This window comes from Chroicocephalus ridibundus, chromosome 13, assembly GCF_963924245.1.
Source record: "Chroicocephalus ridibundus chromosome 13, bChrRid1.1, whole genome shotgun sequence".
NCBI lineage: Eukaryota > Metazoa > Chordata > Aves > Charadriiformes > Laridae > Chroicocephalus > Chroicocephalus ridibundus.
In genome coordinates this window covers 11,315,706-11,342,298 of record NC_086296.1, presented here as the reverse complement: position 1 = coordinate 11,342,298, position 26,593 = coordinate 11,315,706, and the positions used below count along the sequence as shown (strand labels likewise).

General features: G+C 49.6%; 1 protein-coding gene across 1 annotated transcript; it reads right to left on the bottom strand.

Annotated features, from left to right (window-relative positions):
* Positions 1–51: 51 nt before the first annotated feature.
* On the bottom strand, positions 52–26,593 carry LRRC75B (leucine rich repeat containing 75B). Its single transcript, XM_063351450.1, has 5 exons — positions 26,141–26,593; positions 21,296–21,424; positions 17,989–18,101; positions 5,714–6,892; positions 52–4,027 (listed from the first exon to the last, which is right to left on the bottom strand). The coding sequence occupies exons 1-4, from the start codon at positions 26,396–26,398 to the stop codon at positions 6,370–6,372; spliced, it is 1,023 nt and encodes a 340-aa protein (XP_063207520.1). The 5' UTR covers positions 26,399–26,593; the 3' UTR covers positions 52–4,027; positions 5,714–6,369.

Genomic DNA, 26,593 nt, shown 5'->3' with positions numbered 1-26,593 from the left:
TTTTTTCCCTCACACTTTTTTCCCTCACACTTTTTTCCCTCACACTTTTTTCCCTCACCCCTCACTGCCCTGTGGCATTTTGCCCTTTCTTAAATACACTTTCCCAGAGGTGCCACCAGCCTCAAAGCTGGGCTCAGCTGTGCCTGGCAGTGGGGCTGTCACCGAACCGGCTGGAACCAGCCAGAACCGGCTGTGCCCAGCAGGGGCGGCCCCGACCTCTCCTCACAGAGCCCCGCAGCCCCACCGCCAGCCCCAGGGGCTGGGCCCCCAGCGCAGGGCCAGCTGCATGTACCACACAGAGGTGTTCTGGTGGAGGCACCCTGCTCTCCCTGCTTGCAGAGGACAAGTGACCACCCAGCTCCAGAGCACCTGCCCCAGGATGGCAAAATGTCTTCTCTCCTCTGGGACAGCTGAGGTTAGTGGGTAGGGAGTGCCTTTTTCTGGCTTGGCTTAATTTCTGCCAGCAGGCAAGGCACGTAGGAGCCAGGCATTGCCTGCCTTCCTTTTAAAGAAGGCCCTTCTGTGTGTTTACCACAAGGGAGTCTCCATTATGGTCTTCTGGAAAGTCAGTGAGCGTCACCCATTTAGAGGCAACTCAGTGACCTAATAATATTGGTAGGGGACAGAAACAGCACATCAGTACAAAAACCGAGGCGATGCAGCCGCCATTTCTGCTCCTGACCTTTCAGTTCAGAGGGTGACAAAATGGCCGATCACCCCTGTTGTCCTGGTGCTGTTAGCAGTGGGCAGGCAGGAGGCTCGGGCACCACCAGTGGGAGACTGGCACAGGCACAGGCCAGTCCTCTCTAAATTACTCATATTCATACTGGAGCTGAGGGATGGGACAGTCCAGGGCTGAGACCCTGGCGAGGCGACCTTGCAGTGGAGAGACCCTCTGGGCTGTTGCTTCTGAGTATCTGGTTGCATGTCAAAGCTGTTCCTTTGGTGTCCTCCATTTTGTTCTCTTTCAATTGCAGTTTCTGAAAAACTAAAACTCCAAAAAACTGTTGGTAAAATGAGCGTTTTGGTTCTGACTTATTCAGTTATTCAGTTGCAGCAGAGTTCATCCAAAGGTGCACACGTTAAACTGTTGGCTCTGCAAACCAGAAGATTTCAGGGGATGAAGAACAAAGCTCCGCTCAGAAGTCTGACACGGAGACCTAAAGGCAGCTGCTGCTCTTAGTCTGGGGAAGTGCCTCTGTCCAGATTTGTGTGCCATCTTTGTGCTTAATGAGACCCCATGTGTTTCAGGGGAGTTACAGGTTGAATAATGTAGTGGTTCGATAGCTTTCCAAATGCTTCCCATCATTGTATCCAACTTGGGGCAGATTGCCTCAAAAACGGACTGGGAGGAATAATCCTCCCAGAAGTGGAGGAACTGGCTGATCAGTAAGCAGCAAAGTACCTATCCTCCACCCTTGTGTCATGCCTGCATGCAAGCTGAATAAACCTGATGCTGTAGGAGGAAACATCAGATTTTTTGTGGTTCACTTGCATTTGAGGCCAGTTTGGATGCAGCAGGGGGAGTGCTGGGCTTTGGGACAAGGAGTAAATGCACAAGGAAGGAAAGCTGACTTTCCTCTTCACCCTTCTCCTGGGGAAGAGTTACTGTGTGGTTATTGTGTTTTGTGGGTTTTGAATCAGCATCACTGAACCGGAATACTATCAAGTCAGAGAGGAACAGAAGAGATTCATAATCGAGTACTTAGTGTCTCAAAGTAGATCAAGATGCGGTCATGGCTTCCCAGAGCGCTGGCCTCAGCTAAAAGTGTTCCGGTCTATTTTGTTTTGTGAACTACCTCTTGGCAGCCTTAAACCAGCTATTGCATCTATTTCAAGAGCACTTGTTTAATGCCAGTAAACTGCAAAACAGATTCTCTTGTCCATTGATAATTGTCCCCAGCCGCTCAGAGCTGGGGTGGCTGGGCTCTCTGCCAGCTGCCCGTGAAGGCTGTTACACCTGCTGCGCTGTCAAGATAGTGTAGTGGTAGGAGTTCGTATTGAGACACACCATTGCCTCTTCTGAACTGTGAAACAAATGTGCTCTGGTGGTGGCCAGGGCGATCTCTAAAGGCAAACGTTTAATCCTCACTTGTTTGCTTTCTTAAGATGAAACAATTTATATTTTGTCATCTTTGTCAGCAGCTGTCCGCTAAGGAGCCTGTCAGTCTACCCCAATCAGTACAAACTCCTTCATCTTCCAAGTGCTTCTGATGCAGAGTGAGTTGTAAGTTGAAAAAGGAGCCTTTGCAGTGCAGAAGAGAAGGGCCTTGACAGGTTTTGAAGTGTGTGAAATAAAAATAGATCAGACAAGCCTGTGCTTCCAGCTGCTTTTTGCAACCTTACTGCAACAAAATGATTACCAGTTATTTAGACAGAGTCACAGGACTGAGGGAAGCTTGTGGTGACCTCTGTGCTAGGCACATTACTACCTGGAGCTTGCTAAGATGGTTACCCTGGGTTTTATGGTCAGAGGCTGAGGTAAAATAAAGGATGGAGGATTGGGGAAGGTGTTGTTCAGTTAGGTAGGGAGGGAACAAGTGCGTTTCTGTTTGAGTAACTGACAACATCTGGCCTGTTCCTTCTTCCCTCTGCTATCTGGCCCCAGGTGATCTATTGTGAGACTGATCACCTGGTGGGAGGTCAAGGGTGGGGAAGGGGCTGTGATACTACCCTGTGCAGCTGCAGCTTCCTCTCTGCTAGATGACACGGGTCCCATCGCAGGCTGACCGTCTGCATCCTGCATGGAGAGGGAGGGAGGGAGGCCGTCTGGGAAACTGCAAATGCTGGAGATAGCCGGCTGTATGAGTCTTGATACTGAGGTGTGTGTGCTGCTTTAAGTAGCTGAGGTTGCAGCCCTATACCAGCAAGTACAGTACTGAGGAAAGTATTCAGTATGACAGGGATCCATCTCTCCTGCTGTGTTATCTAGTAGGAGACAGAGGCTCACTGTGGGGCAGGCATCCCCTGATTTAGGAGCATAACAAAGCTGGTCCCTCTGGGTATCAGTGAGGAGACCTGAATTAGCAGCTCATCCCTTTAATCCCCTTTGTGAGCCCTGAGCTTTCTCATTCAGTGCAAGGAAAGGCTTATCCGGGTTGTGTCATCCTCTCTGATTTGTGAACTTGGCTTTTATGAAAATAGCTTCCTCTGGATTTGGGGCTGCCAGGCCTTCTCCTCTGTAGGGGGGCACTAGGACACTTCGCAGCTCTGGAGCTGGAAGCACACCACTGTGCTCCTGAGAGTTCTTCACCTGTCGGTGCAGTCAGGAGCTGGCAGGGATCAGCTGGGTGTGCTGGGATAGTTTCTCCGCAGCTAAGTTGCAGCCCAACAGAATTCATCCAAGAAGCAGTGGCAGTTTCCTAGGCCAGGACCTCATAATTTGCATTTACATGTATTTATTCATAACTAGTTCTCCATGGGGAGGTTTTTATGGCAAAGCAATTTAGTACATATGGAGAAATAAACATGGATCCCACAGCTGCCCAGCTGAACCAGTCTGTTTCAAGCCATGCTTTATCTCCAGCTCCCGGAGCTCCCAACTGGCAGCCAGGCATTGACAGTGATTAGCACAGAATTCCCTTGCAAGGGGCTGAATGTCTCATCTCCATCCTGCTGAGGATGTTTGAGCACAGCTCAAACCAAACGCACAACTTTCAGCAGGGTTGGAAACAGGCTGCACAGATCCTCTCTGGGGCTGGGCCAGGGACTCTGCAGGGAAGAGCTCCATCGGTGCTGGGCTGCACGCTGGGGGTCTTGCCTCATTTTGGGGGCATCCCACTGTTATGGAAAAGCTGTGAAGATGCCTTGACGCAGAGCCTTAGAGAGACAGTGCTCAGAGCCAAAGACGGAACGCTCAGCACCCCTGCTCCCTCTTCCTAGATATGCCACTGACTCACCAGGCAGCTCCAAGCCTTCATTTAAATGCTTCATGCCCGAGTTTTCTTCTTGGCACAGAGTGCTGCTCTGCTTAGACTGTAAGAGTTTAAGCAGATCTTGCTGACATTTGAAATGCTTTTCATTTTTGCTGAAAGGTATTTTGGAAGGAAAAGAAGAAAAAGAAAAAAAATTAATACCATCTCTTCCACAGCAGGGGAGGAAACAGATACTGCACTGAGAAGGGAAAAATGAGTTGTGAGAAGAGAGGCAGGCGGTGACCTCTGGAACCAGCACAGCCCTTCCCCCAGTAATGGGAATGGACACTTGAGCAGCTCTGGTTTGTCTTTTGAAAAACAACCTTGTGCTCCCCAAACACAGTCTTTGTCATAGAAATTACTCCGTTTCTCCAGATTCAGTAGAAGGGCTAAAAAGTGGGTTTGGGTGACGAGTGTGCAGGGGAGCATGTGTTCCCTTCCCACTTTGGGTTGTGCTGGGGCCTGGCTACATTTGCATGCCCTGTTCCCCATCCTCCTGGACAAACATTGTATTCTGGCTATCTCTGGGGCTTTTTTCTTCCGCCTCTGCTGGGATGGGGCAGCTAGCACCTGGCCCTAGCTACATTTGCTTTATCTTGTTTTATCTTCTGCCTTTTTTGGTCAGCAGGACAGAGACTTTACAACACTTCTGTTTGCAAGTTAACAACATGAAGGTTATGAGGTCCTGCTCCAGTGACTGGAGTGCAAACAGAACTGGGTCCAGCATTTGCAATGTCAGGTTATAATACTCAGCACGGTGTCTCTAAACCCAGCTTTCTTCCTCAGGGGACTGGATTTATTGGGGGCTTTTGGCAGTTGATCAGAGACACCAATACCTTTCAATGCCCTCACACTCTTGGTCCAAAGGGGATAAATCACTTGATAAGTATCACTGGTTTGCTTCTTGCAATGTCTTGTAAAATCAGCAAGGAAGCCAGGAGCATGGAAGGTGTATGTGTTTCATGTGGATTTGTGTGGCTTAGTATATGAGAGTTGCTTATGTGTGTTGAGACTCCCAGAGAGAATCAGCAAAGGCAGGCAAAGTTACCATTTTTAATTTAGGAGGGTCAGGATTTATATGGGTTTTTTTATATGTCTGATTTCTTTAACTTTTAACTCTTTCAAAAACATATCTGCTCTCTGAATTCCTGTGGGGACAGATAAGTGAAAGTCTGATCAGTTTATTTGCATCAGTGCAGATGAACACCCATGTTTCACTTTCCTTAGAGGAATGAACCACTCTCACCAACGGGAAAGGTACCTGCTGGTCCTCTCCCATGCTGCTCCGGCACTGCAAGAGGACTCCTCCTCATTCTTGCAGCGTCTGGGCTCTGGCTCAATTTGTGAACAACCCAGATACTCAGACTCCGTAGTGCTTCATGCTCATGTCCAAGAGAACTGTTTATTATGTTTACATAGAGCATGAGCAATGTGGAAAACACTAGAAATATTGCATCGGTGGCTTGGTTTTGGGAGAGCATTGGAAATGGTGATGCAGCTGCTCATGTCATGTCTGTATTACGAGGTATGCAATAGGCCATGAGGAGCCAAAGCTTTGCGCTTTAGTTTGGGAAGTGCCCACCTCTGGCACGTTCACCGCTTGCTCCTCTAGTGCCACAGTTATGCGCTTAGCTGTCTGCTTTTCCTCAATTTCACTTGGAACTTGTAATTTTAGTACAAAAGCACAGTTTTTGAAACCAATCCTGCTAATCCACAAGACTGTTCCCCCTGCCTCTCCTCCCCCCTCCTCCCATCCCAACCCAACTCATCCCATCCCCCATGCTCCCACCAACACATACCTCCTTCCCCTCCCTCTCACCCCGGTCACACAGCAAATATCCTGATGCTGCAGTTCCAAGCCATGTGTCCGCCCCAGCCTATGCAATCCAATGGTCTCTGACCAAGTCCCTTTGTTCAGACGTTAATACAAAACACACAATAGGAAAAAAACAAAACAAAAGGAGCCAGACACAAGAGGGAGACACACTGCCGGGCTCCACAACAGCTAGGCTCTTGGGGTACCTCCTTTCACACTCAGGGCTGCAGGTCCCAAGGTGCATAGGAAAAGGAAGAAAGAAAGTAAACTACAAGCCTGTTTCTGTTTTAGGTTCCCCCCCATCCCTTTCCCTCAACCCAATGGCTGCTGGAGGATATTCTTGACTCCGACAGGTCTTTTCCCGTCTTCCAGTGAGACCCTGCCTGGGCACCAGGTTCACTGTAAGTCACTGGTTCCTCTCCGGAATGTGGGCGATGGGTTTGGCAGTGAGGGGAGGGAGCGGAGCACGTTGTGGGGGGATGACAGGCTTTTGTCTCACAGCAAGTTGGGGGGAGATGTCAGGGAAGACGAGAGGAAAGAGCCAAAGGAAGCCGGTAAAGCTGGCCCTCTGCTTGATGTTTGTACTCAAGAGGTCTCCTTGGGGTGGCTTCAGTGTGCCAGTGCCAGCCTGTTGTCCAGTCACCTCTCGCAGCCCTGCTGAGAGAAAGCACGTGGTGGGGTGCTTCCTGCTGCTTCATCCTCTGGCTGGCTGCCCTCATGCCCGCTGGAGATCTCCGAGTCGCAGTCGAGCGCCTCATAGATGGTAGGCAGTGTGGTCTGCTGGCTGAGGCGCTTGCGCAGGCCCACGAGCAATGGCTGAGGCATGGAGGAGACGTCCACGTTGTTGCCAAGGTCAACCCAGGCCAGGCAAGGGAACTTGTTCATGTCCTTCATGGTGTCAGTCAGCTCCTTCATGGTTGCCCGTGTCAGTCGGTTGCCATTGAGAGACAGGTGAGTGAGCTTGGGTAGTGCCCAGAGGAAGGGCAGCAGCAGGCGCACCATGTCATCATTCAGCTCAGTGAAGCTCAGGTCCACAGAGGTGAGGCGGTCCCCGTTGTTCTGCAGGTAGTAGGCCATGCGGTGGACATCACGCATGGTCAGGGGGATCCCTGACAAATCCATGGAGTCTTGGCTCACCTTCTTTTGCAGGCTGGTCTTCAGGCTAATGATGGAAAGGGATATAGAGAGAGATCATTAAGGGGATCATATCCATGTGACAGATCACTTGGCATAGGGGAGAACTTATTAAGAACATGGGCTAGAACATTAAGCAAAGGGTTAATGGAGCCCATTTGGGAAACAAGCACAAGGTTTGCACTGTGCCTCTGGGCAGACTGTGTCCTGGGGCTTTCCCATGTATTCTCAGCACTTACACATACACTTTGCCAGAACTGGCTAAACATAGGATGCTAAAGTGTCTTCCACTAGCCCATTTCAAAGGGTTTGTCTGTATGTGCATGTACAGACGCTCACGCTTGGAAGCCAAAAGTAACCAAGTCAAGCAAACTTCTGAGTGCACTGGTTTGTGCTGCGAGTGGGCTGTTTGTGTGCCACCTCGCCAGGTGAATGCCAAGGTCTGTTGCAAACAGACTGTGCTGCAGGGCTACTGCAGAGGAGAGAAGTGTTAAAAGGCTGAGAAATGGATATTTTATCAGGAAAACAATCTGTAGGCAAACTGTACTCCAGGAGCAGATTTACTGCATGTCCCTTTAAAAGCCTTCCCAAGCAGCACTTAGTCAGTAAGCAGTACCAGTGGCTGCCTATTTGGGTCTCTGTGGTCAGCAGATCATCTGGGATCTGCTGCAGCTGTGAGGAGGCGGGGAGGGCATAAGGGTGCTAAAAGAAATCTAGAGAGGTAGTTTCAGCCATTTCTTCTGCTGTCTGCCTGGCAAGTGGAGTGAGGAGGAGGTAGGCAAACTGTACAGGAGGTAAAGCTGTGCTATGTAGCTGTTGGGTATGCAAAAGAAGTGGGATGTGGCGTTTTATGATGGACTGTGGGTTTGTGAGAGTGCTGTAAGAAGTGGGAGCTGTGGGGCTATAGGAGCTGGTGGGGATACGTTGCAAGATTGAGTAGAAATGTGTGTTGGTGTAACATATGAAAGCCTAATCCCTTATTGTAAATGGTATTAGTCTTGCTGTCCTTTCAGGCACATCTGGCTTTAAGGATATGGGAGCTCTAGTAGGACCCCTTCTAGTGTCATTCATCATGTGCTCAGTAGGACTATAAGCGCCTTGTTGAGCTTGGGAGGAGCAGGGTGGGTTAAGAATTAACCACCAATTTGAAGGTCCCCACTCTTCCTATCTGGCTCTCTGTAGTGTTCTGCACACCTGTGGCACAGCCAGTCCCTGAGAGCAATGGGTACATGGGGACATGCAATTTCCTTGGAGGAGGCTGCAGCACCGCAGGAGCTCCCGTGGCAGGTGAGAATGTTGCTATGAGCTTTAGCGTTGCCAGGCCTTTCTGCAGTTGTGGAGAGGATGTGATGCTGCCTCTATAGCTTCACTTCCACAGCAAATTTCAGTTCTTAATAATCCCCTATGAACATGTGATAATACAAGTGAATAAATGTGCAACACTGCAGGCAACAGCCTTTCATGGACACATTCAGCACTGACAAACCTATAGCTGTGCTTCCTTGTAGGAGTATGAAGTGGAAAGACCTTGTGGCCTGCCCTATCAATTCTCAAGCCCACAAATTCCTGCTCTGGGTTTAGCAGTACTTTGTTCAGGCTACTTCTATGTGTCCTTGTGCTTCCTGTGGGAATTCGCTGTGCAAGGCGGAGGTTGTATCCGCAACCATGTGTTTGAGCTAATGAGCTCTCATGGTAGAGAGGTAATAACAGTATGGAATAACTTATATTCAGACCTAAAGGTTTAAAAGAGCCTTATGTGTTACTTACTAAATGTTTACACTTTACGTAACCCAGACAACTCCTCAGTGGATCATGGGAGGGATAAGGGGCGCAGTGCTTGTCTGTATGTCGAACAGCAGAGACTGTTGTACTGGTGAATTACAATTGGGCTGAAAGCACACTAGTGAGTTCTTCAAAGGGCCTTCACTTGAACATGGTACTTGATAACTCTCCAATATCAGGGCCCCAGAGACAGGACTGTGAAGAATTAATCAACCACATTGCTTGTAGCAGCAGTGCAGTTCTCTTTGCTGCTGCAGTAGCAGGAGTTGTGAATTATGCATATTGCAGCCTGGATGGCGCTGGGCTAGTCTCCCTTTTCCTGCTAATCCAAGGGATGCTTGATACCAGCCCAGGCTGCCTGGGAGCTGTATTTCTTCAATTTTCTTGGGGGAGAAAATGTGTGCTTTTTCTTTTTTTTCTTTTTGCATAATTTATCACCAACTGCTGGCAGTGGTGTAGCACACCACCATAGAAGAGGGTTCAACTTGTATAAAATCTACGAGGGAGTGGCTTCAAGCCTGGATGAGTCTCAGGTCTCCCCGGCACAACGTTATCCCTTTAGATGTGCTAGATGTTTATCTGGGTGTCTGATACGGAGTACTTGTTGTTCCAGCAAAATGAAGCACCAAATGCACAGTGGAGGTGTGCATTCATAATGGTTGGATAAAGCAGGGAGAAATGAATCTTGAGTGTAAACTTGACTGCACAGAGGAAATAGTCACCTAAATCCAGTAGGGGCTGGTATGAGAGATGAGATGGAAGTCTTTTCTGGCCTGTGTTGGTTTAGAGTAAGACTTTGTTGGGGATGTGAGGGGATACAGGATAAACAAGCCTGTAATTACTTCAGTGACTGTTTTGTGCAAATGCAGCCTATGGCTCCTGGACATTCTCTTGCCCAGTGCTGTCAACCCATGACAGATCCTGGGGGGAGCAGAAAGGAGACGTAAGCATAGGGATACCCCCCCTCCCTTCTCAGCCCCAAGCCTTATCTGAGTCTGTGCAAAGCCTCCTCTGACCTTCCTATTGTAAAGCTACAAGAAACAAGCCTTAGAGCTTCCAGTTTGGGATGGGAACCAGGCTGGAGTGGGGACCACTGGAGGGCATGTCTGAGCCAGCACTGTTCCCTCTGCTGGCCCTCAGCATTCAGGTGCTGTTTTTCTGCTGTGTCTGTAACAGCAGCATTCTTAACAGCAGGCAAGACTGAATGGCTCTTGGGGTCCTCTTTTGAGTGACTTGGCTCTGAGTGCAGACAGTGATAAGTGAGGGAAAATATCAGAAGGACAAATGCAATGTGCTTGTCTGCCTCTGCCTGTTAAGCTTCCCCTGCTGTTGACTCCTATGCAGGGACTGCAGTAATAAGTCATGGATCGTGCTCTGACCAGAGCAGGTACCTTCTGCTGCTCCCCCCAGCAACAAGCCAATACCCCAAGGAGGCCTTAATCAAGCAGACAAATTATCTTCCCGTAATTGATTCTCCAGACTGGGCTGCTCCTGGCTGAACGTGCTTAAACCATCCTGCCTCCTGTCCTGTGCCAGGGCCCGCCCTCCCTCCTTGGCTGGCTTGTTTTTCTTTCCTTTCCTGCGTTTTTTGCTGCTTCCTTTTGCCCTCATTGCTGTACCTGCCAGGATGACTCTGGGCCTCCTGTCTCAGCACTGTGTGCTGCTCCTGTGTTTAAGTTGCTCTCTTGCCTGTAAAAATGCCTCTTGTAGGGATGTGTCTGTAGAAGCCTTGCCCTGGTGGACGTAGCCCCTAATGCTGCAGCCAGGCCCTCGGCTCTCTGGTAAGTGCTGAAGCATGAGACCTGATGCTGCGCGTGTGCTTTAAACCCTGGCAGCTCTTCTCCTTGGTGTTCCTGAGCAGCTAAATACCATCTCTGGGGCAGGGCACAGGGTAACTGACCACTCCTTCTCTATCGCTTTAGAGGTAAATATATCTGCTGTCAGAAAAGGGACAGGGAGACATGGGTAGATGCTTTAGTCTGAATTATCTGACACTTGGTATTTTTTTTGAGCTCTGCTAATCTCGATATCTCTTGGGGTGGGGGGGTGGGGAGTGGGCATGAGACACAGGACCCCAGGCTCTCAGACGCTTCTGCAGCAGCTGAGAAAATGCCAGGTTTATTTCCAGGGAAATGGGTCATCTGTTATTGCCTAATTTCTGCAAGTAAAATAGGCTTAAAGATTGCTTCAGCTGCAGAAGCTTTTTTTTTTTTCTTTGTGTGAGACAAAACAGCTACTTAGCAACATGGCTCTTGATGCCCATGGGACTTGTGGGCAGAGGACTGCAAAGCACTGGAGGCTGGATTAACCTAATGCTACTGCAACTGGTGCTGTGTGTGGATTTATAATTGTGGGGATTTGCATCTAACGAGGATACGGACCCTGGATGCAGGGAAGCAGACTATGTTTGTATTATCTGCAGCAAGCTTACAGAGGAAACAAACCCCCACTCCCTCAGATGCTGGAGAAATGGCTGCAAGTGAGGAATCCTGTGAAACTTTGAGTAACAAGCAAGGGCAATCAGCAGCCAATCACCTACTGCCCACCTGGAGCTAGATGCAGCATCCAGTGAGGAATGGTGCCTGCCTGTCCTCTTGTTTATAAGGAATCAGCGCCTTGCTTGCAACCCTTATCCCTGCTGGGGGATGAGAGCTCTTCTAGGCACATCTCCTTGTTTATCTCATATGAAACAAGTTTTCCCTTGCATCATTCACAACTCCCTCCTTGGGGTCTGGCCTTTCTCCCACTGACATGCAAACAGTCTTCTTCCTTCCACCCTCGCTGCCAATTATCCCTTCCCTAGGTGCCAACTCTACTCTTCAGCAGGCATCGGCCAGCAGTCCCCAGGCTGCACCATGAGCCTGGCCATGTGAGAGCCACCCAGGATCGGTCCAGACAGCATAGGGGTCTGAGGGACCTGCAGGTGTCAGAAGAAAGAGCTCTGTCTCTAAATCAGAAATGTGGACTAGGAAAGGGATGAAACTATCTTGTGCCTCCCTTGTGTTTTTTCTGGGATAAAAATCTTCCTCTCCCCACATAAGGCACAGTCACTGTTCCTGCCTCCTGGGAACTCAGCTAACGTAAGCAAATTCAGAGCTGTCTTGAGATGAAACAATTAGGGGACCTGAAATTAATTGCTAGTTGTTTGTCTCTGGGACGTAACCCTTAGGCCTTCTTCCAGGTCCTTCTTTGAGTCCATGAAGCTGAGGGAGATGAGCGCTTTTTTTTTTTTTTTTTTTTTAGTACTGAATCCCTTCAATTTCTTGCTCATCAGCTAAATTCTTTGGCTGCAGGGAAGAGGTGTTCTTGTTCTGACTGTTGCTCTGGTGGGACTTGCAGCAGCCACAGCGGTGCTTGGCCTCTTGTTAGCTTTGTGGGGTTTGGAGGAGCTTGATCGGCCCCAGAATGTTCAGGTTCCTGGAGTCCTAGCCCCATTTCCTTGTCTTCCATGGTATGGATAGAGGCTGGGAGGAGACGGTAAGAGTCAGATAGGATTTCAGTAATGGGGGATGCCCACTACTCCTTGCCTGTCTCTCCGTGCAGTTAGCAGCTTTCTCCCCCTCCTTCTCTTATTTTCACATTTAGTTTGCCTCCAAATATAATTTTTTCCTAATGCCAGAGACTTCCAACACTGTGCATCCCCTCCTTCATTAACAGGTACTGCCAATAGTGGCTAATTAGCCACGTGTCAGGTATCTCTTGGCTGCTCTTCCTTGCATAGAACCTAGTGACAGGCGCATCTGGATGGCTTCTCTGCTTTAAGCAGTGATTTAGGGGATGGATTCTGGGCTTTTTCATTGCCTACTTAGCATAATCTGGTTGCTTTGTTTCCCTGTGGCACAGGGTGCTGCTGTGCAGGGCTGGCTTTAACTGCCTCTAGTGAGACATGAAAAAGGAAAGAGAAGGCTCAAAAGCACTGACCTAGACTAACCCAGCCTGAGCTGTTCTGAGGCTGGGCCCAGCACCTCTGTGAAGGTGGAGGCAGTGCGCAAACAGGCCACTTGCAGGAGAATTCCCTTAGACACATTTCCATCCATGTGCCCAAGCTCTCTTGATCAGCTGTGGGGAGATCCCTTGCTGTGGTGGGAAGGGAGCGCAAAGGAAGCCTTTCTCCTACCATGCTCCCTCTGCAACTGGGGTGGGACATGGATAGCTGTAGGTGTTGATGCAGCTGAGGGCCTCTTGTGCTCCTCCTGGCTCTGCTGTCATCTTCACTCTGTCCTTGCAGGTGTGTTCCAGACACCTGTGAACCCTTGGTCTTCCTCCTGCTGTCATGTGCTCCACCCAAGACCTCTAGCTGTTTCCCCTCATTATTTAGGTCTATCCTAGCAAAGCAGGGAATAATGCTACCTCCTCACTGTAAATATCATGTTATCAGCCTATGTCATAGAATCATAGAATAGTTTGGGTTGGAAGGGACCTTTAAAGGTCATCTAGTCAAACCCCCCTGCAATGAGCAGGGACATCCCTGTCAGACTTTCAACTGTGTAAGAGTCATAAAGGCACGAGGTCTCTGCTGATTCCTTTTAATCTGCCACCAGCCTCCATTATTTCACTGTCTATCTCTGTCAAAGTGTTCTGCTTCTCCTGCCTGTTAGTCTTGGACTTTTTCTTCTGATCTGTGACAAGGCACTAGACAAGCTGTTGGACGACCGTTTCTACCACCTCCAACAACCTTTGCAGATGTACTTGCCTCTCAATGCTGCTGGGAACCCTGATCGTGGGTAGTGTTTGTAGCTCTCTGCACTAAAAGATGAGGAGACATTTCCTGCCTCTCTCCACAATTACTCACCAGCTCATGTCTGTCCAGCTGACATGTCTGTGAGCAGCAGCTTCTTTAAAACAGTGTATGGGGCAGTTCCTGTACTCCCATACGACTGTTACCATGTGGCTTTAGTTAACTGACTGGTATTCTCTAACTTGGCTTCCTTTCTCCAAAGCAGAAATGATGGTGCTTATTTATCCTGTTGCATAAGGGTGACATGAAGCTGTAGTTACTATTCACCTCATGCCATGCGAAGGCTAGGATCTAATCTGCCAGAACTGTCATCCGCAGCCCTGAGTGGTGTTTTCAAGGGAAGGAAAAAAAAAAAAAGATCCAAAGCCCTTTAGAGCTGTTTCCTTGCAGTCTTCTAGACACTAGTGCTGTCATTGTATTTTAGAAGTGCGTCTAATGCCGCAATGTCTGAGCAATGCACATCAATAACTGAGAAACAGAGCAATAAACCCAGAAGGGATGCTCGTCTCCACCCAGTTTTGGATTAGCCAAGATGAAATTCACTCAAATGAGCAAAGTAAAGCTGTGGTGAAACTTGTGAAAAGGAAAGCCCAGACGCATGCAGTGCGGGAGTTATTAACTCCATACACACAACTGCCTCTGCTCTTCCAGAACCAGTCACTGTGTGAAAAATCTGGTGGGTTTTTTTTCTTTTCTGTGCCAGGAACTCCCTGATTGTCAAGATCATTCTGTGTTTACTGACTGCATGCTTTGTGGATTCATGTTTGATCCTTTGCTCTCAAGAAAGGAAGTAGTTAACACTGAAGTAGCCAGCTCTGGGTATGATGCAAGTGGAAGATACGTGAGGTTCCCTGACATGGCTTTGCCAAGAGGTCTCAATTGTAATCCACAGCTTCTTGATTGCAGTACTAGCCTGTGATCCAGCTCCCCAGAAAAAGGCTGTCTTCACCTGATACCCTTCTCCCTCTCCACTCTGAATTGCATTCAGGGTGTCTTGCCCTCAGAAAGTAATACCCTCTGCGTCCAGCCCTGTTCTGGAGGTAGATGGTGGCACTTGCACTAGCACATGCAGTTTTCCTTGATTCAGCATTGCAGGCAGCCTCAAGATATCTGAAAACAAGAATTAATAATATCCAAAAATTCTGCACCTGTCAAAATTCCACAGAAGTGGTGTTGATAGCCTAAAAAGCTTATGTCTGTGTAGAAGAGCATTTCTTAATCCATTATGCTTTACACTATAAATGTCAATTTAACAAGAAAGTGAAGCTGGAGTTATAAAACACTCTAGGATGTATTCTGATCATTAAGTGTGAGTGACCTATACGACTGTAAAATGGTACTAAAACTGAATTTTCATTAGGATGTAAGGGACTGAAAATTGTGCAGTAAAGTCATGCCGGTCCCTGTTGCAGGAATCTTATCCTCTAGCTTTTGAGGTTCTAATTTAAGTCCCCCAAGAGCTCGCCTCCCCTGTTTGGTTAGGCAGTCAACCCAAGCAGGGTCAGCTGCAAGTGGGGTGCAGGCTGTTGGCTGAAAGCTGCAGACCTGAGACAGGATTTTGCAGGGAAGAAGAATTGAACCCCTTGCTGTCAGTGTGGCAAACTTGTCTGGGTATCACCCGGGCAGCTGAAACTGTCTCTTTGGGTGACTGCACAGCTGGGACACTGCTAACCCTTCATTGTACAAGGCAGACAGCCACTGTCAAGAACCCCAGGCATGGATGCAGAGGGCAAACTGCCTTCCAGCATCACTTTTGACAGTTTAATCAAGCAGAGAGACCAGACGCAGCCTGGGCTGGATCTCTACTACTTGCTTCAGCTGCTGTGGCATCGAGTCCACTGTGCTGCAGTAAGCTTCCTCCTTCCACACTTCTGTTCTGGCCTGTGTATTGAAATAGGAGTGCTTAAGAAATGTACCTTATCCTTTCTGCTTTATCAGTTCATGGGTGGCCTAGGTTTGTACTTGCTGGATGTTTTGGTTCCCACTGAGAGTAGATGGGGACCTAACTACAGTTAGTCTGTTTCTGACCTGCTGGTTTGCTGTTTAGCAGCGGGGAGAAATACCTGATGCATGATCCAGCTCCAGCATTGCAGGTCCTTTCCATCTCCCATACTGCATCTCCATAACAGCCCAAATGTAATTAAAACCTGGCAGATGTTCTAAGCTCTCTGTATGGCTGGGCTTGCTAATTATCTCCTGGACTCATCTGACATGCTGCCAGAAAGCGGAAATCGCATTTTAGAAGAGAACAAGGGGGTCCTGCATCAGCTCTGTGAAAGCCAGAAGCCAAAGCCCAGGAGACTGCAAAAGCGAGAGGAGAATTCAGTGCCTGAATGTGGTCCCCACACACTGATTCCTCCCCGCTGTCCCAAATCCCCACTAGACTTTAGAAATGCCCTCAAAGTCTTGCTGCTACGTCGATGCTTTTTACAGGACCTTGATGGCAGGAAGGGTACAAGCCAAGGGCACAGGTTCAGAAACAGAGATTATGGTAAAATACTCCCACTAGCAGACAAAGGGAAGTGGAGAATTCAGATCAGGTAAAAACAGTCTCTCTGGACAAAATTAGGCCCTGGTGTCTCCAAATGAAGCAGCTATTTCTTGCCTTCCTGCTACTGGCAACATCCATTTTCTTGCAGCGGCCTCAGATGCCAACTCTGCAGGCGCCTTTTGCCGCAAACTGCAAACCAGTTCCTTTCCAGTCTTAAAAGAGGAAGCCCTGCTGTTTAATATTTAATCAAAATTATTTTGTGCCTTATGTAACACCTTGCATCTGGGCCTGGCTGCCAGGCAGGGCTGCCCGGTTTTGACCTGTATTTCCCTCCATCGCACATTGCCTTGTTGCCCTCTCCCTGCCTGTGCTCACAGATGCTCTGTACCTGGCCAGTACTTAGGGCCTGACCCCTCTGGTGGGATTTGGGCTCATGGGGCCCAGAGCTCTTCCTCTGGCCACAGGTGTGTTGTTAGTAAGTGATGAGGTTGGAGCAGGCAGTCCTCTGCTCTCTCCCGGATGTGCAATCAGAGGGAACAACTCCAGTTTGACCCTCCAACCTGGAGAAGAGGTTGATCCTGCCTGCAAACAGGAGTATGGAGGCAGAGGGTTGAGTTAATTGTGGCAGGGAGGGATTTTTTACTTAGAAAACCAGAATCAGGCTGGGTTCCAGCAAAAGGGAGCTTGGAAAGGAATGGAGACAGCCACATTCTATAGAGCTCTCCCTGTCTCCAGCACTTATCTCTAAACCTCTCTGTCTTGGGAGGGGACAGGGATGAGGTCAGACCTGCTCTCTAAATCCTGAATCTCCAGCGCTCTGCAGGATCCCACAGGGAAAATGTCATTCTAACTGAGTATGTCTGGAAAAGGACTCGCTCAGCTCTGATCCCTCGGTCTTGTTCTGTGCTGTGGTTCCCACCTGCAAACTGGCACCAAGAGTCCTGCCCCGTGGGGTGCTGGGGATGAGAACACTGAAACTCGCAGAGCACTCAGATTCAGTGGCAAAGTGGGGCTACAGGTATAAGAGGCAGATGGTCTGGAAATCATGGCATTAGGGTTTTTATTCCTTAAGATGCACTGGGGATCTGCCTCTGAGTCAGAATGAAAGGTACAACGGAAATGTCAATTCCCATGGGGGATTTTAAGTTGCAGGCACATGCACCAAAGACTCTGAAAGTCTTAGAAAAGCCCAAGGCCATTCTCAGAGTGTTGCCAATTTAGCATTTCATTTGTCCTAATCCTGCATTTATTCCTATGAAGCTAATGGGGTGGACATGAGCTCCTCTTTTCTTAGTCACTTTTCTGTCCTTTCTTCAGCTCTGGTGATCTGTGTCACAGGAACAGGCTTTGCTCAAAGAAAATGAGGAGAGAAGGGGTGGATTTAAAAGTAGGGATTGCTCTTTATCTGGTTAGAAAAGCCAGCAAGTGTCAAGGAGAGAACAAGTGTGGGTGTCTGAATATATGTCTGTAGTAGTAGAAAGCAGCTGCCATGCGGTAGCTGTCTATAGCCAATGTGCCTTCAGTCGAGTTCCTTTTGCGAAAGGCTTTGCATTATGCCTGGTCCTAGCAGAGAAGTGGGAGGTAAGTAAGGATGGTGACCTCTCTGTCAGCCACCCCAAAATGGTTCCTACCAAATGGGGTGATCAGCTTAGGGAGACCTTCCCCACAGGCAGGGAATTTTTACTGGCATAAACAAGGACAAAGTGGGATGCGGAGCTGGGACCCAGCTCAGCACATAGGTCTGTGAGGCTGCCAGCTTTGGCCGTGCTCCTAGGGCCAAACACCCTGCAAACCCTGCCGGGAGGGTTGTCTGTGCTGTGCAATCCGTGGGATTGATTTCAATGCACTAGGGAAAGGTTAAGGAACTGTAAAGACTACATAAAAAGGAATAAATAGCAAACCAGATAGGGGAATGGGGGGTTGGCACTGACCCTGTGCCGTTTGGCTGAGGTTTTCTACGAGACTGAGCAGAGGCTGCCGTGCAGGCTTTCAGCCCTGTCCTTGTCTGAGAAGGGCGGTAGTTGTAGTCTGGGATGGTGCTTGGCTGCAGCACAGTTTCTCCTGGCAGACTCCCCTCCATGCCCATCCACACTGTTCCCAACAGGCTCCTTACCACACTTGGGACTTCCTCCGGGGCATGCCGTGCCGGTGCCATTTTGAGTGGGGGGTCAGGTGGTAAATCAGCTGCCTGCAGATCCTGTCTGAGGATTTCCAGGGGTCATATTCCTGAAAGCAAAGGGACAGCTTAGCCTCTGTGTGCGCCACAGCAGAACAGGAATCAAGGGGGAAGACAGAGGAAGATGGGAAAGGATCAGAGATGGTAGTGGAGCAGGGGAATATATATAGGGGAGGACATGAAGACAGGATGAAAGAGGAATGGTGAGAAGGACTGAGATGCCTCTGTGCCACATGCCATCTCCTCCTGGGGTGGAGGAGCAGTAGCTGTACACTGCCAGAAAGGACCACAGCTCAGCCAGCATATTCCTGCCCAGAGCGGGGATACATTTTCACACCCTACCAAGGAAGAAGTGGGGCTCAGAAGAGGGGGTTATTTTCTAGAGCTGCGGCAGGGTTTCCAGCTCCAGGCCAGGCAACACTCAGGAAGGCAGGGGGGGCTGACAATGCAAGAAGGGCTCTGTGCAGGGACCCTGTATGCTCTTTTCTTCGAAAGATCTCTGCTTTCAAAAAAGCTTAGTGCGGGGACAGCGTGAGTGTCAGCTCCTCAATGCGGTATCCTCAGCAGCACCCATCCCCAGCTGGGCAGACAAGCTGCCAACTCGTGCTACAGGACTATGCTAAATTTCTATCAATTACCTTGCTGCCATGCTTCTCAAACTCTAACTGCATACTGTCTTTGGACTAATTGTCTGTTCCCCTCCTGTGGAAGGTTCAGCAGTCAGCACCCTTGCCCCATCCCCAAGGTGCTTCTTGCTGGGAGAGATGTGCGCTGGGACATCCTTGCTCCTCCTGCAGTAGCACCTCAACTGTGTTCCCTCTTGTGCCCCAGCTGGGAGCTGCTGGGACAGGGAACCAGCAAGTTCTTACTCCATCTTATTTCCTTGCAGTCCATTCTGCTCCTGGAGGTTTGAGTTTGGGAGCTTCCCAATGCCAGCAGTTCCCTCCAGCCTCTGCAGTAACTCATCAGGAAAAGATGGCACCAAGATAAGTTGCCAATTTCCTGGGTTTATGTTTGCACCATGAGTTCTCTATCGCCATGACTTTGAATGGCACCTCTCTTCCTCTGGTGAAGCAGAACGGCAAATGGCAGCTGCTGAAGGCTGGGGTTTTTGCTCCCTCTATCATATTTTCCAAATGCTGTCAGACACCTGCATTCCCATTCCTCAACCCTCCAGCTGTGGTGCAACATGTGCATTTAGGGATTTGATAGGTAAACACATAGTAAAGCTGTCGGGGAATATGCTAATTTATTCTTTATTGCAAGCGGTTAAAGCGCTGTACTGTGGGCCAACAGCTGCACTGTGATTTTCCTAAGCAGTCACTGAATCAGCTGAACTCCCCAGGGATGCTCTGCCAGCGTGTGGCCGTTCTGCTGTACGAGTGGAGAGGGATCCCAGCCTCAGTGCTCAGCTGAGCACCCCCTGATCCCTGTCCCAGCTCCCCTAGGAACCCTACAGGGACTGGCCCTTACCCTTGGCTTAGGTGCCTTGTTCTAGACAACTACTGTTCTGGCAAGGCTGCAACTGGCACCCTGCTGTCACCTCCAACAGTAAACCTTTCCAAGTGGGTGCACGTGCACACCAGGCTTCAGCACAGAAGCTGGCACAACGCTCCGCAAGCGTTTGTTGGCTCACAACTGAGAATTACCCTCCTGTTCCTTTCTGTGTCCTCACTGATTTAATTTCCACTGGCAGACTGGGAATTGCACTCAGCCTGCTTGCCTGTAATGCAGTTAACACCCACCAGATGCTCAGCCAGGGTTGGAGAGGGGACGTGGTCTGTCGATGTTTGTGCTGGGAAGGGCGCTGAGTCTCTCCAACCCCTTAATTAAACTCCTGTTGGCTTTGAGGGGCAGCTCGGGTGCTCAACATCTTCCTTAGGAATGGGGAAAATCTTATCTATACAATGCTACATGTGTAAGTGCAGATAAGCATGTGCATCTACAAGACATGAAAATAGAGGAGGGGGTGGTATATGCAGGTATATAAAAACTGTAGTGTGTTATCCGCTAGGCACCTGGGTACTGGAGTAGGGTAACGTCCCCCCATGGTGCCTCCCCTGAAGGGCACTGCACAGTATGGGATTGGAGATGGTCTGGTAGAACGGCTGGAGATGAAGTCAAGTGAAGTATGGTTCAGAGGTACAACTGCTGCAACCCAACCCCTTCCTTTTTAGATGCTCATAAAATTTCCACAAAAATCATACTTGAAAATAAGATTTTTCAGGCTGCATTGCAGCCTGATGATGATTAAACTTTGGCTAAATGTAGCTTGGCTATTGAGACCTGACTGGTTAATTGTTATCAGAGAGCCTCAGGAGATGGCAGAATAAGGTTAGAAATGCCACTAATCTACACCAGGCATTCAGTGCATTCCCCAGGGCGCTGCTGTTTGCTCTGAGCTGTGTGTACTTAATATCTCTCTTTGAATAAAGAAATTCACTCTGTTGTTCTCCTTATAAAGCAAACATGACACTTCCCAAGCCTGATGAGCAAATGGATGTATTGCAAATCCAAGTGTTTGTGGTGGCAAAGACTAACAGAAGTAGATACAGGTGTTGCAGTGGGTCTGTGGTATCTGTGATGTTTGTCTGCACTCAGCCTTGCCTCTCTTTGTCTCTGCTCTCCTTGTTCTCTGCAGGGAAGTGCCAGAGCAGTGGAGGGATACTGTGTGCATAACGCGTTTGCTTCTTGAACCCTGAGTTGCAATATATTCCTACAGTACCATTCTTTACTCAGAGATCTGGGAGGTTATAGGGGAGGTGTAGTGCTGGGTTAGGGTAGTTACATATGGCAAAGGGCCTGGGAAGAGAGAGGTTCTTGTCCTCCTCCTGCAGAGGCACCAGCCTGGGCAGAGGTGCAGAGATCTCTGTTCCCCTCTGCAGCCCCATAAGCTAGCTGCTTTGAACCTCTGGGGCATACCAGTGAATATAGCATCACCATCCACCCCATATATTTTTATCTGGCCTGTACCCTGTCACCAAGTTTACTACTGGTGCAAAAAGTAAAGTTCTTATTTCTATGCACATAACCACCCCCTCCTTCAGCTGCATTCACATTCTGAAGTAGTTTTAACTGTTTTCTACAGAAATATGCACAACGTTCTATATGCTACTACTCCAAGGGCATACACTGTCTGGTTTTGAAGGATTGCAGAGCACCACCCAGCACCAGTCACCCCGTTAGGGCTCTTTGCATCAGTGCTATGTTGCAAAATGTCCGTTGAGCTGAGGGAAGGGTTCACCTTTTTGGGACACTGCAGATCTCTAGCGAGGCTCATCAGCAAATCATGGGAGATGGGATCCACCAAGTTGAGGAAAGTTGCATTTTTGTAGAGCACTTCATTGAGGAATGTTCCTTCAAGTCCCAGGTCCTACAAAAAAAAAAAAAACAAACCACAGTCAGTGAGATACACAGGCTTCCTTGGAGCTATGACCATGAGATGTCTAGAAACCAGAAAGTAGATCCCATGAGGTGCCAGATGGTTGCTCAGTACAGGAAAGGTGAAGCAGCTGTGTCTGACCCAGTATTACTGTGATAGGGGATGTGGATAGCCAGAGCGCTGAATGAGATGCAGTGTTAAGTTGAGCTAGCCAGCCTAGGGACTGACCGCCTTGTTTCCACCTACCACAGGAAGGTGAGAGTGGTATCATTTCTCTCCAGAGAATTAGCTCCAGAGAAACTTACAGTTTTGTCAGCTTCTATGTGTGAATCTGCTGAAGGAGCCAAGCAGGAAGGCTGGCTCTAAACCTGCTACTCCAATCTCAGCTTTTCTGGAAGAATCAAACCTTTCTCAGGTACTCAGATACTGCCATGCCACCCTGGTGGCGCCTGGCTGACTAAAAGTCCTGCCCATCAGTATGAGTTTAACTGCTTTAAATTTCTCAGTAAGCGCTAAGCACTGGAAGTGTTGTCTTTTGGCTGTAATGGTACATCTATAGGTAGCTCTGCACAATGGTTGTGGGGAGTCCTCTTCCCATCTTCCACCACATGAGCTAGGGGAACATCTGTGATCCACGCAACATGGACCAGGATGTGGGGCACCTTGGATGTGCTGGAAGAAAACTCAGCATCCTTGGGAACAAAAAAGCCTCTCCAGGGGCCAGATGGACGATACTGCAAAGAACTAGGCTGTTTCTTGCTAAGGGGAAAGCTAAGATCTAATATGTGTCAGTTATTACAATCAGGAGGTACCACAGAGCTGTGGAAAAAAAAAATGCATCTGGGAAACAGAGGTCACATACTCACATGAAAATACCCTGAGGGCAGAAAAAAAAATATCCCAGTAGAAATGTAGAACAAAAAAGCTCCCTAAGAGGGATAGTGCTGGGTTTGATTCAGCTGACAAGGAGGGCTCAGCTGAGGGAGGAAACAAGTCCTCTGCCCATTCTGTATGCTGCTGCCAGGAGAAATGAATAAGCAAATGGGTGCCCCATATGTTCGTGCTGCTCCACTGAATGTGTGCTTCAGGCACCACCCAGTGAAAGATGCATGGAGAGCTCAAAAAAAAAAAAAAAAAAAAAGATTAAAAAGAAGGAGGAAAAAAAGCTGGGTGTATACACATACATCAGCAGCAGGGATGGAGCCATAGCTGGCAGAGATGTGTGATCTTAACCCTAAGCAACAATCAAAGCCAGTGCTGTATCCACTCTTTCCTGCTCTGGATATGCTTGGATCGAGCAGAGAGCACACCACCAAACAGACCCTGGCTACAGATCTGGTGGAGAAAGGGAGAATAAATAGAATGCTTTACAGCCCCATCACCGTCTGTATACGGATGATACCCATAAGCATCCAAGGAACCCAAGCGGTGGATCAGTCCTGAAGGACAGACAGACACAGCTGGACATGGGCCAGAAGCGTACCAAGGCATCATGCCAATGTCTCCCTTAACTGCGAGGCTTCAGGGAAATGGAGCCTCCTACACCAAGTGTAATAGGCGCAGATGAAGAAAGCTGCCGAGAGGATGGCATGGCTGGGCACGCAGCAGTGGATGTCACAGCAGTAATTAAACTCCCCCAATTGGAGCTATACCATTAAGATGAATCTGCATTCCCATTATAAATGCTGCCTGCGAGGGTTTTATAAATAATATAACTGTAAATATTCACTTCACATTGATAGTTTATAAATTCTTTGTCCAGGGGCATTTTCTGGTTCATCTTACTGGTTTCCCTTTCCCCCTCCTCATTTCTTGGAAAATTTTGTACCACCTAAAGAGTGGCTGCAGACAGCAGAATATTATAAATCTTGCCACTTCAGTTGGCTTAGTGCTGTTATCTTAAAAATGACTGACACTTGGCCATTGTCCCAGCACAGGAAAATCAGATTGTACTAGACTTTTTTGCTGGTGTAAGTCTATTGTTTCCCCTGTTTTCAGCTGAGTGATGCCCACTTAGACGAGCAGGAAAGCTGGTCTGTCTTTGGCAGGTGGCTATTTCTGAGACTGGTAAGGGGATGTGCAATGGAGCTGTCTGAGTGTTCCTGGACAATGCAAGTCTACGTGAGTGTACACCTGTGGTTTGCAGTTGCTCTCTGTGTACTCTGCTAAAATGCTAGGATCTCACATCTCTCTTAGTGGATGTGCTTCTGGCTGGCTTGCTTTCTTTACGTTATTACACCCTTTCAACATCCTAGGAGCAGTCTGCAGGTCAAAAAACACTGGCAGATACAATTACATCCTGTGGGGTACATCTGCAGGGCTGGGCAAGATCTGTATCTGCTGGGAGCAGCAGGCAGCACGCATTGGGAGCCTGCATCCTCCTGGCTGAGCACGTCTGCTCATTTGTGAAGGCTGTGATTCCGCTCCCACCATTGCTCTGCGTTCTCTGGGGTTTTCGCACCCTGGTCCAAGGCACGGTGATGAGGTATTGGTGTTAAACATCCTCACTATCCACTAGAGTGAACACAGTGTCTCTCTCTTTACAGGTAACAAACAGACCCTCACCTGGGACACATTGATTTGTGACTCCTGAGAGTACGTTACTGCCAAGGTAAGCCAGTCTGCGTAAGGAAGGACATGCTGCTGGGGGACAAGCTAAAGGATGAATTTAGTTGAGTGAGGAAAATTTGCAAATGAGAAAAAAGGCTGATCATAGTACTCTTTGAAGCTGACATTGGACACATGAGGAGGACTGGTTCTGATTATGTGACACCAAACTGGCGGACAATTGTGTTTAGTTGTCGAAGGGTGTGTGGTACGTATTAGTGGTGTAGCCCTCTGTCTCTGAAATCTCTGAGCACACAACAAACCAGAGGCTTTGGGGTGGTGTTGGATGGGTTCCCATCTTACTTGGCAGAAGGAGGCTGTGTTGTGCTACAGCACGCATGTCCTACTGCTCTGTCATGAGCAGATGAACAGAGGGTCACTGTTTCCACATGGACAGGCAGAGATGGGGACCAGGAATAATAAGGGGAACTGGAAAGGCAGTGGACAAAATGTGAGCATTCAGGACAATTCTCAGGGCGGATGTGGGGAAGCTGGGTGCTCAGCTTATCCTGAGAGGAGCTGGCAGGCTGCACTGAAAGGAGGGCTTAGAAACAATCCCCCATTCCACATGGCCCTGTGACTTAGCATTCAAACTGTGGACCTTCTGGAGACATACAATGTCTGTGGGGGACTTCAGCGCTTCAGTCTCAAGGAGAGGTGCTGAGCACTATAGAAAATGACATTCTGTAGTTCTGGCCTCTGACATACCCTACAAAAGTCTGTTCACGTTACATCACCACGTTCATGAAGTGAGTGGTTGCCTCTCTTTCTTCGCAAGCTTCTTGTAATAATGCCTTTCCAAAATTGTCTTTGAAATCTTATTCAACCCTTTTCTGCCATACCTGTGCACACATACAGGCTTTCTGCTGGGGGTTCACCTGCCTACATGCATGGCAAGAAGAGTATTTGTGGTGCTCATGTGAATGCTAAGGCAGTGGACAGGAAAAGCAGAGATGTAATTTTTGGTCCTGTAAATTCTTACTCATGAGTGTGCAACTTGCTGGTAGCCCAGGGCATCGACCACCACTGTTGGGTGTGTTGTAAAGCCCAAGACATTCAGAGCAGAGACAGAGCTGTTAATGCAGCTCCCTGCAGCTGGTAGTATGGCTGTACAAGCATCCAGTAAGCCAGTCCCTGCTCCAACATACACCCAAAGGTTATTTGCCACTATGTTGAGAAACTCAGTATGTTCCCAAGATGTAGGTCATTATCTAATGAAGCAACAAGATAAGCTAAGAACTGATGGTGTTTTATGTCCAAATCAGAGGGAGGATTTGTCTCCTGTGCTACTGATTGCAGAGCTGCCTGCAGTTTGGGGGAGCTGAGTTTGCCTGGAAAGTGGTGGTAGCACTGAGCGATGGAGGAGATGGCTCTGTTCCAGCAGCAGGGCTCTGTCCTCAGCATCAGTTTGGCACCACGCTGCCTGCACACTGGCTTTTCTGTTCCTGAATGGCGTCAGACAGAAACAAGCTCCCACTGATACACTGACCCCTTTACCTCTCCTCTCAGCCTAGACTGTCCCACAGATCCTCTCCCAAACCATTTTGGGTTCTCCCAAAGGCAGATCTTGGCCAACCTGGCTGGGTGGGCATAATGGGACGTGGTGGCAGTTGCTTTTCTCTGGGGGGCATCAGTCCTGGGGCTGGCATGGAGGGGTGTGGATGGGGGACAGCTGAGGCTTGGACACCCTTTTTCCTGTGTGCAGCACAGCCCTCCTCCCAGCTCCCTCCCAGCCCCTCTCTCCCTGGCCCGGGAGGGGACAAGGGGAGGTGGCAGTGAGCCAGGGCGGGTGTCGCCTCCCGCAGCCGCTCCCTCCTGCCGCGGCGGGGACCGAGCGGGGTGGGTCCCGCACCACCGGGGCATGGAGCGGTGAAAAGCAGCACAAAGAGCCCGGCCCGCACCGCCAAGGGAGCGGCTGCAAACCCACACCGCCGAGGAGGTGGGGGCTTGTAAACCCCAGCTGCCTGCCCCGCACCGCCGGGTGGGGGGAGCTGCAGACCCCGGCCCGGCGGCACCGCCCGCGCCGCGCACAGCTCTTTGTCCTGCCCGCACTGCCCCGGGGGTGGCGGCCCCGGGGCCCGGCTCGCCCGCGGCATTTACCTTCCTAAGCAGCCTGAGGATGTGCACGGCGTGCTCCCGCTTGTGCTCCCGGATGGTGGCCTGGATCTCCCGCAGCCACCCCACCCGCCGCACGTAAGGCGCCGGCGAAGCTTTCCGCAGAACCCCGGGCAGCTTCTGCGGGTGGAGGAGCAGGGAGGAGAGGTGGAAGTCGCCCCGGCCGCCCTCCAGCCTCCCGGCACAGGGCTCCTCGGGGCTCTCCTCCTCCAGGCTGCTCTGCCGGCTCAGACGGGAGCCCATGGCCGCGATGCCGCCGTGCCGCGCTCCGGACCGGGCGAGCACCGGGCGCTGGGCCGGGGGAGGCGCCGAGGGAGGCGGGGGGTCCGGGCTGCCCCGCCCGGCCGGCCCCGCCCCGGCTCCCCGTGCTCCGCGGCTGGTGATTCCCGGTGCTCCCAGAGGAGCAACGCCCCAGGGGTATTTTATTTGCTCGGGTCC

Coding starts and splice junctions, on each gene's coding strand:
- LRRC75B (XM_063351450.1), bottom strand. CDS start 26,398: ATGGGCTCCCGTCTGAGCCGGCAGAGCAGCCTGGAGGAGGAGAGCCCC. Junction 21,425..26,140: donor TCCTCAGGCTGCTTAGGAAG/GTAAATGCCGCG, acceptor TTTTTTTTGTAG/GACCTGGGACTTGAAGGAAC. Junction 6,893..17,988: donor CGGAGGAAGTCCCAAGTGTG/GTAAGGAGCCTG, acceptor TTCCATCATTAG/CCTGAAGACCAGCCTGCAAA.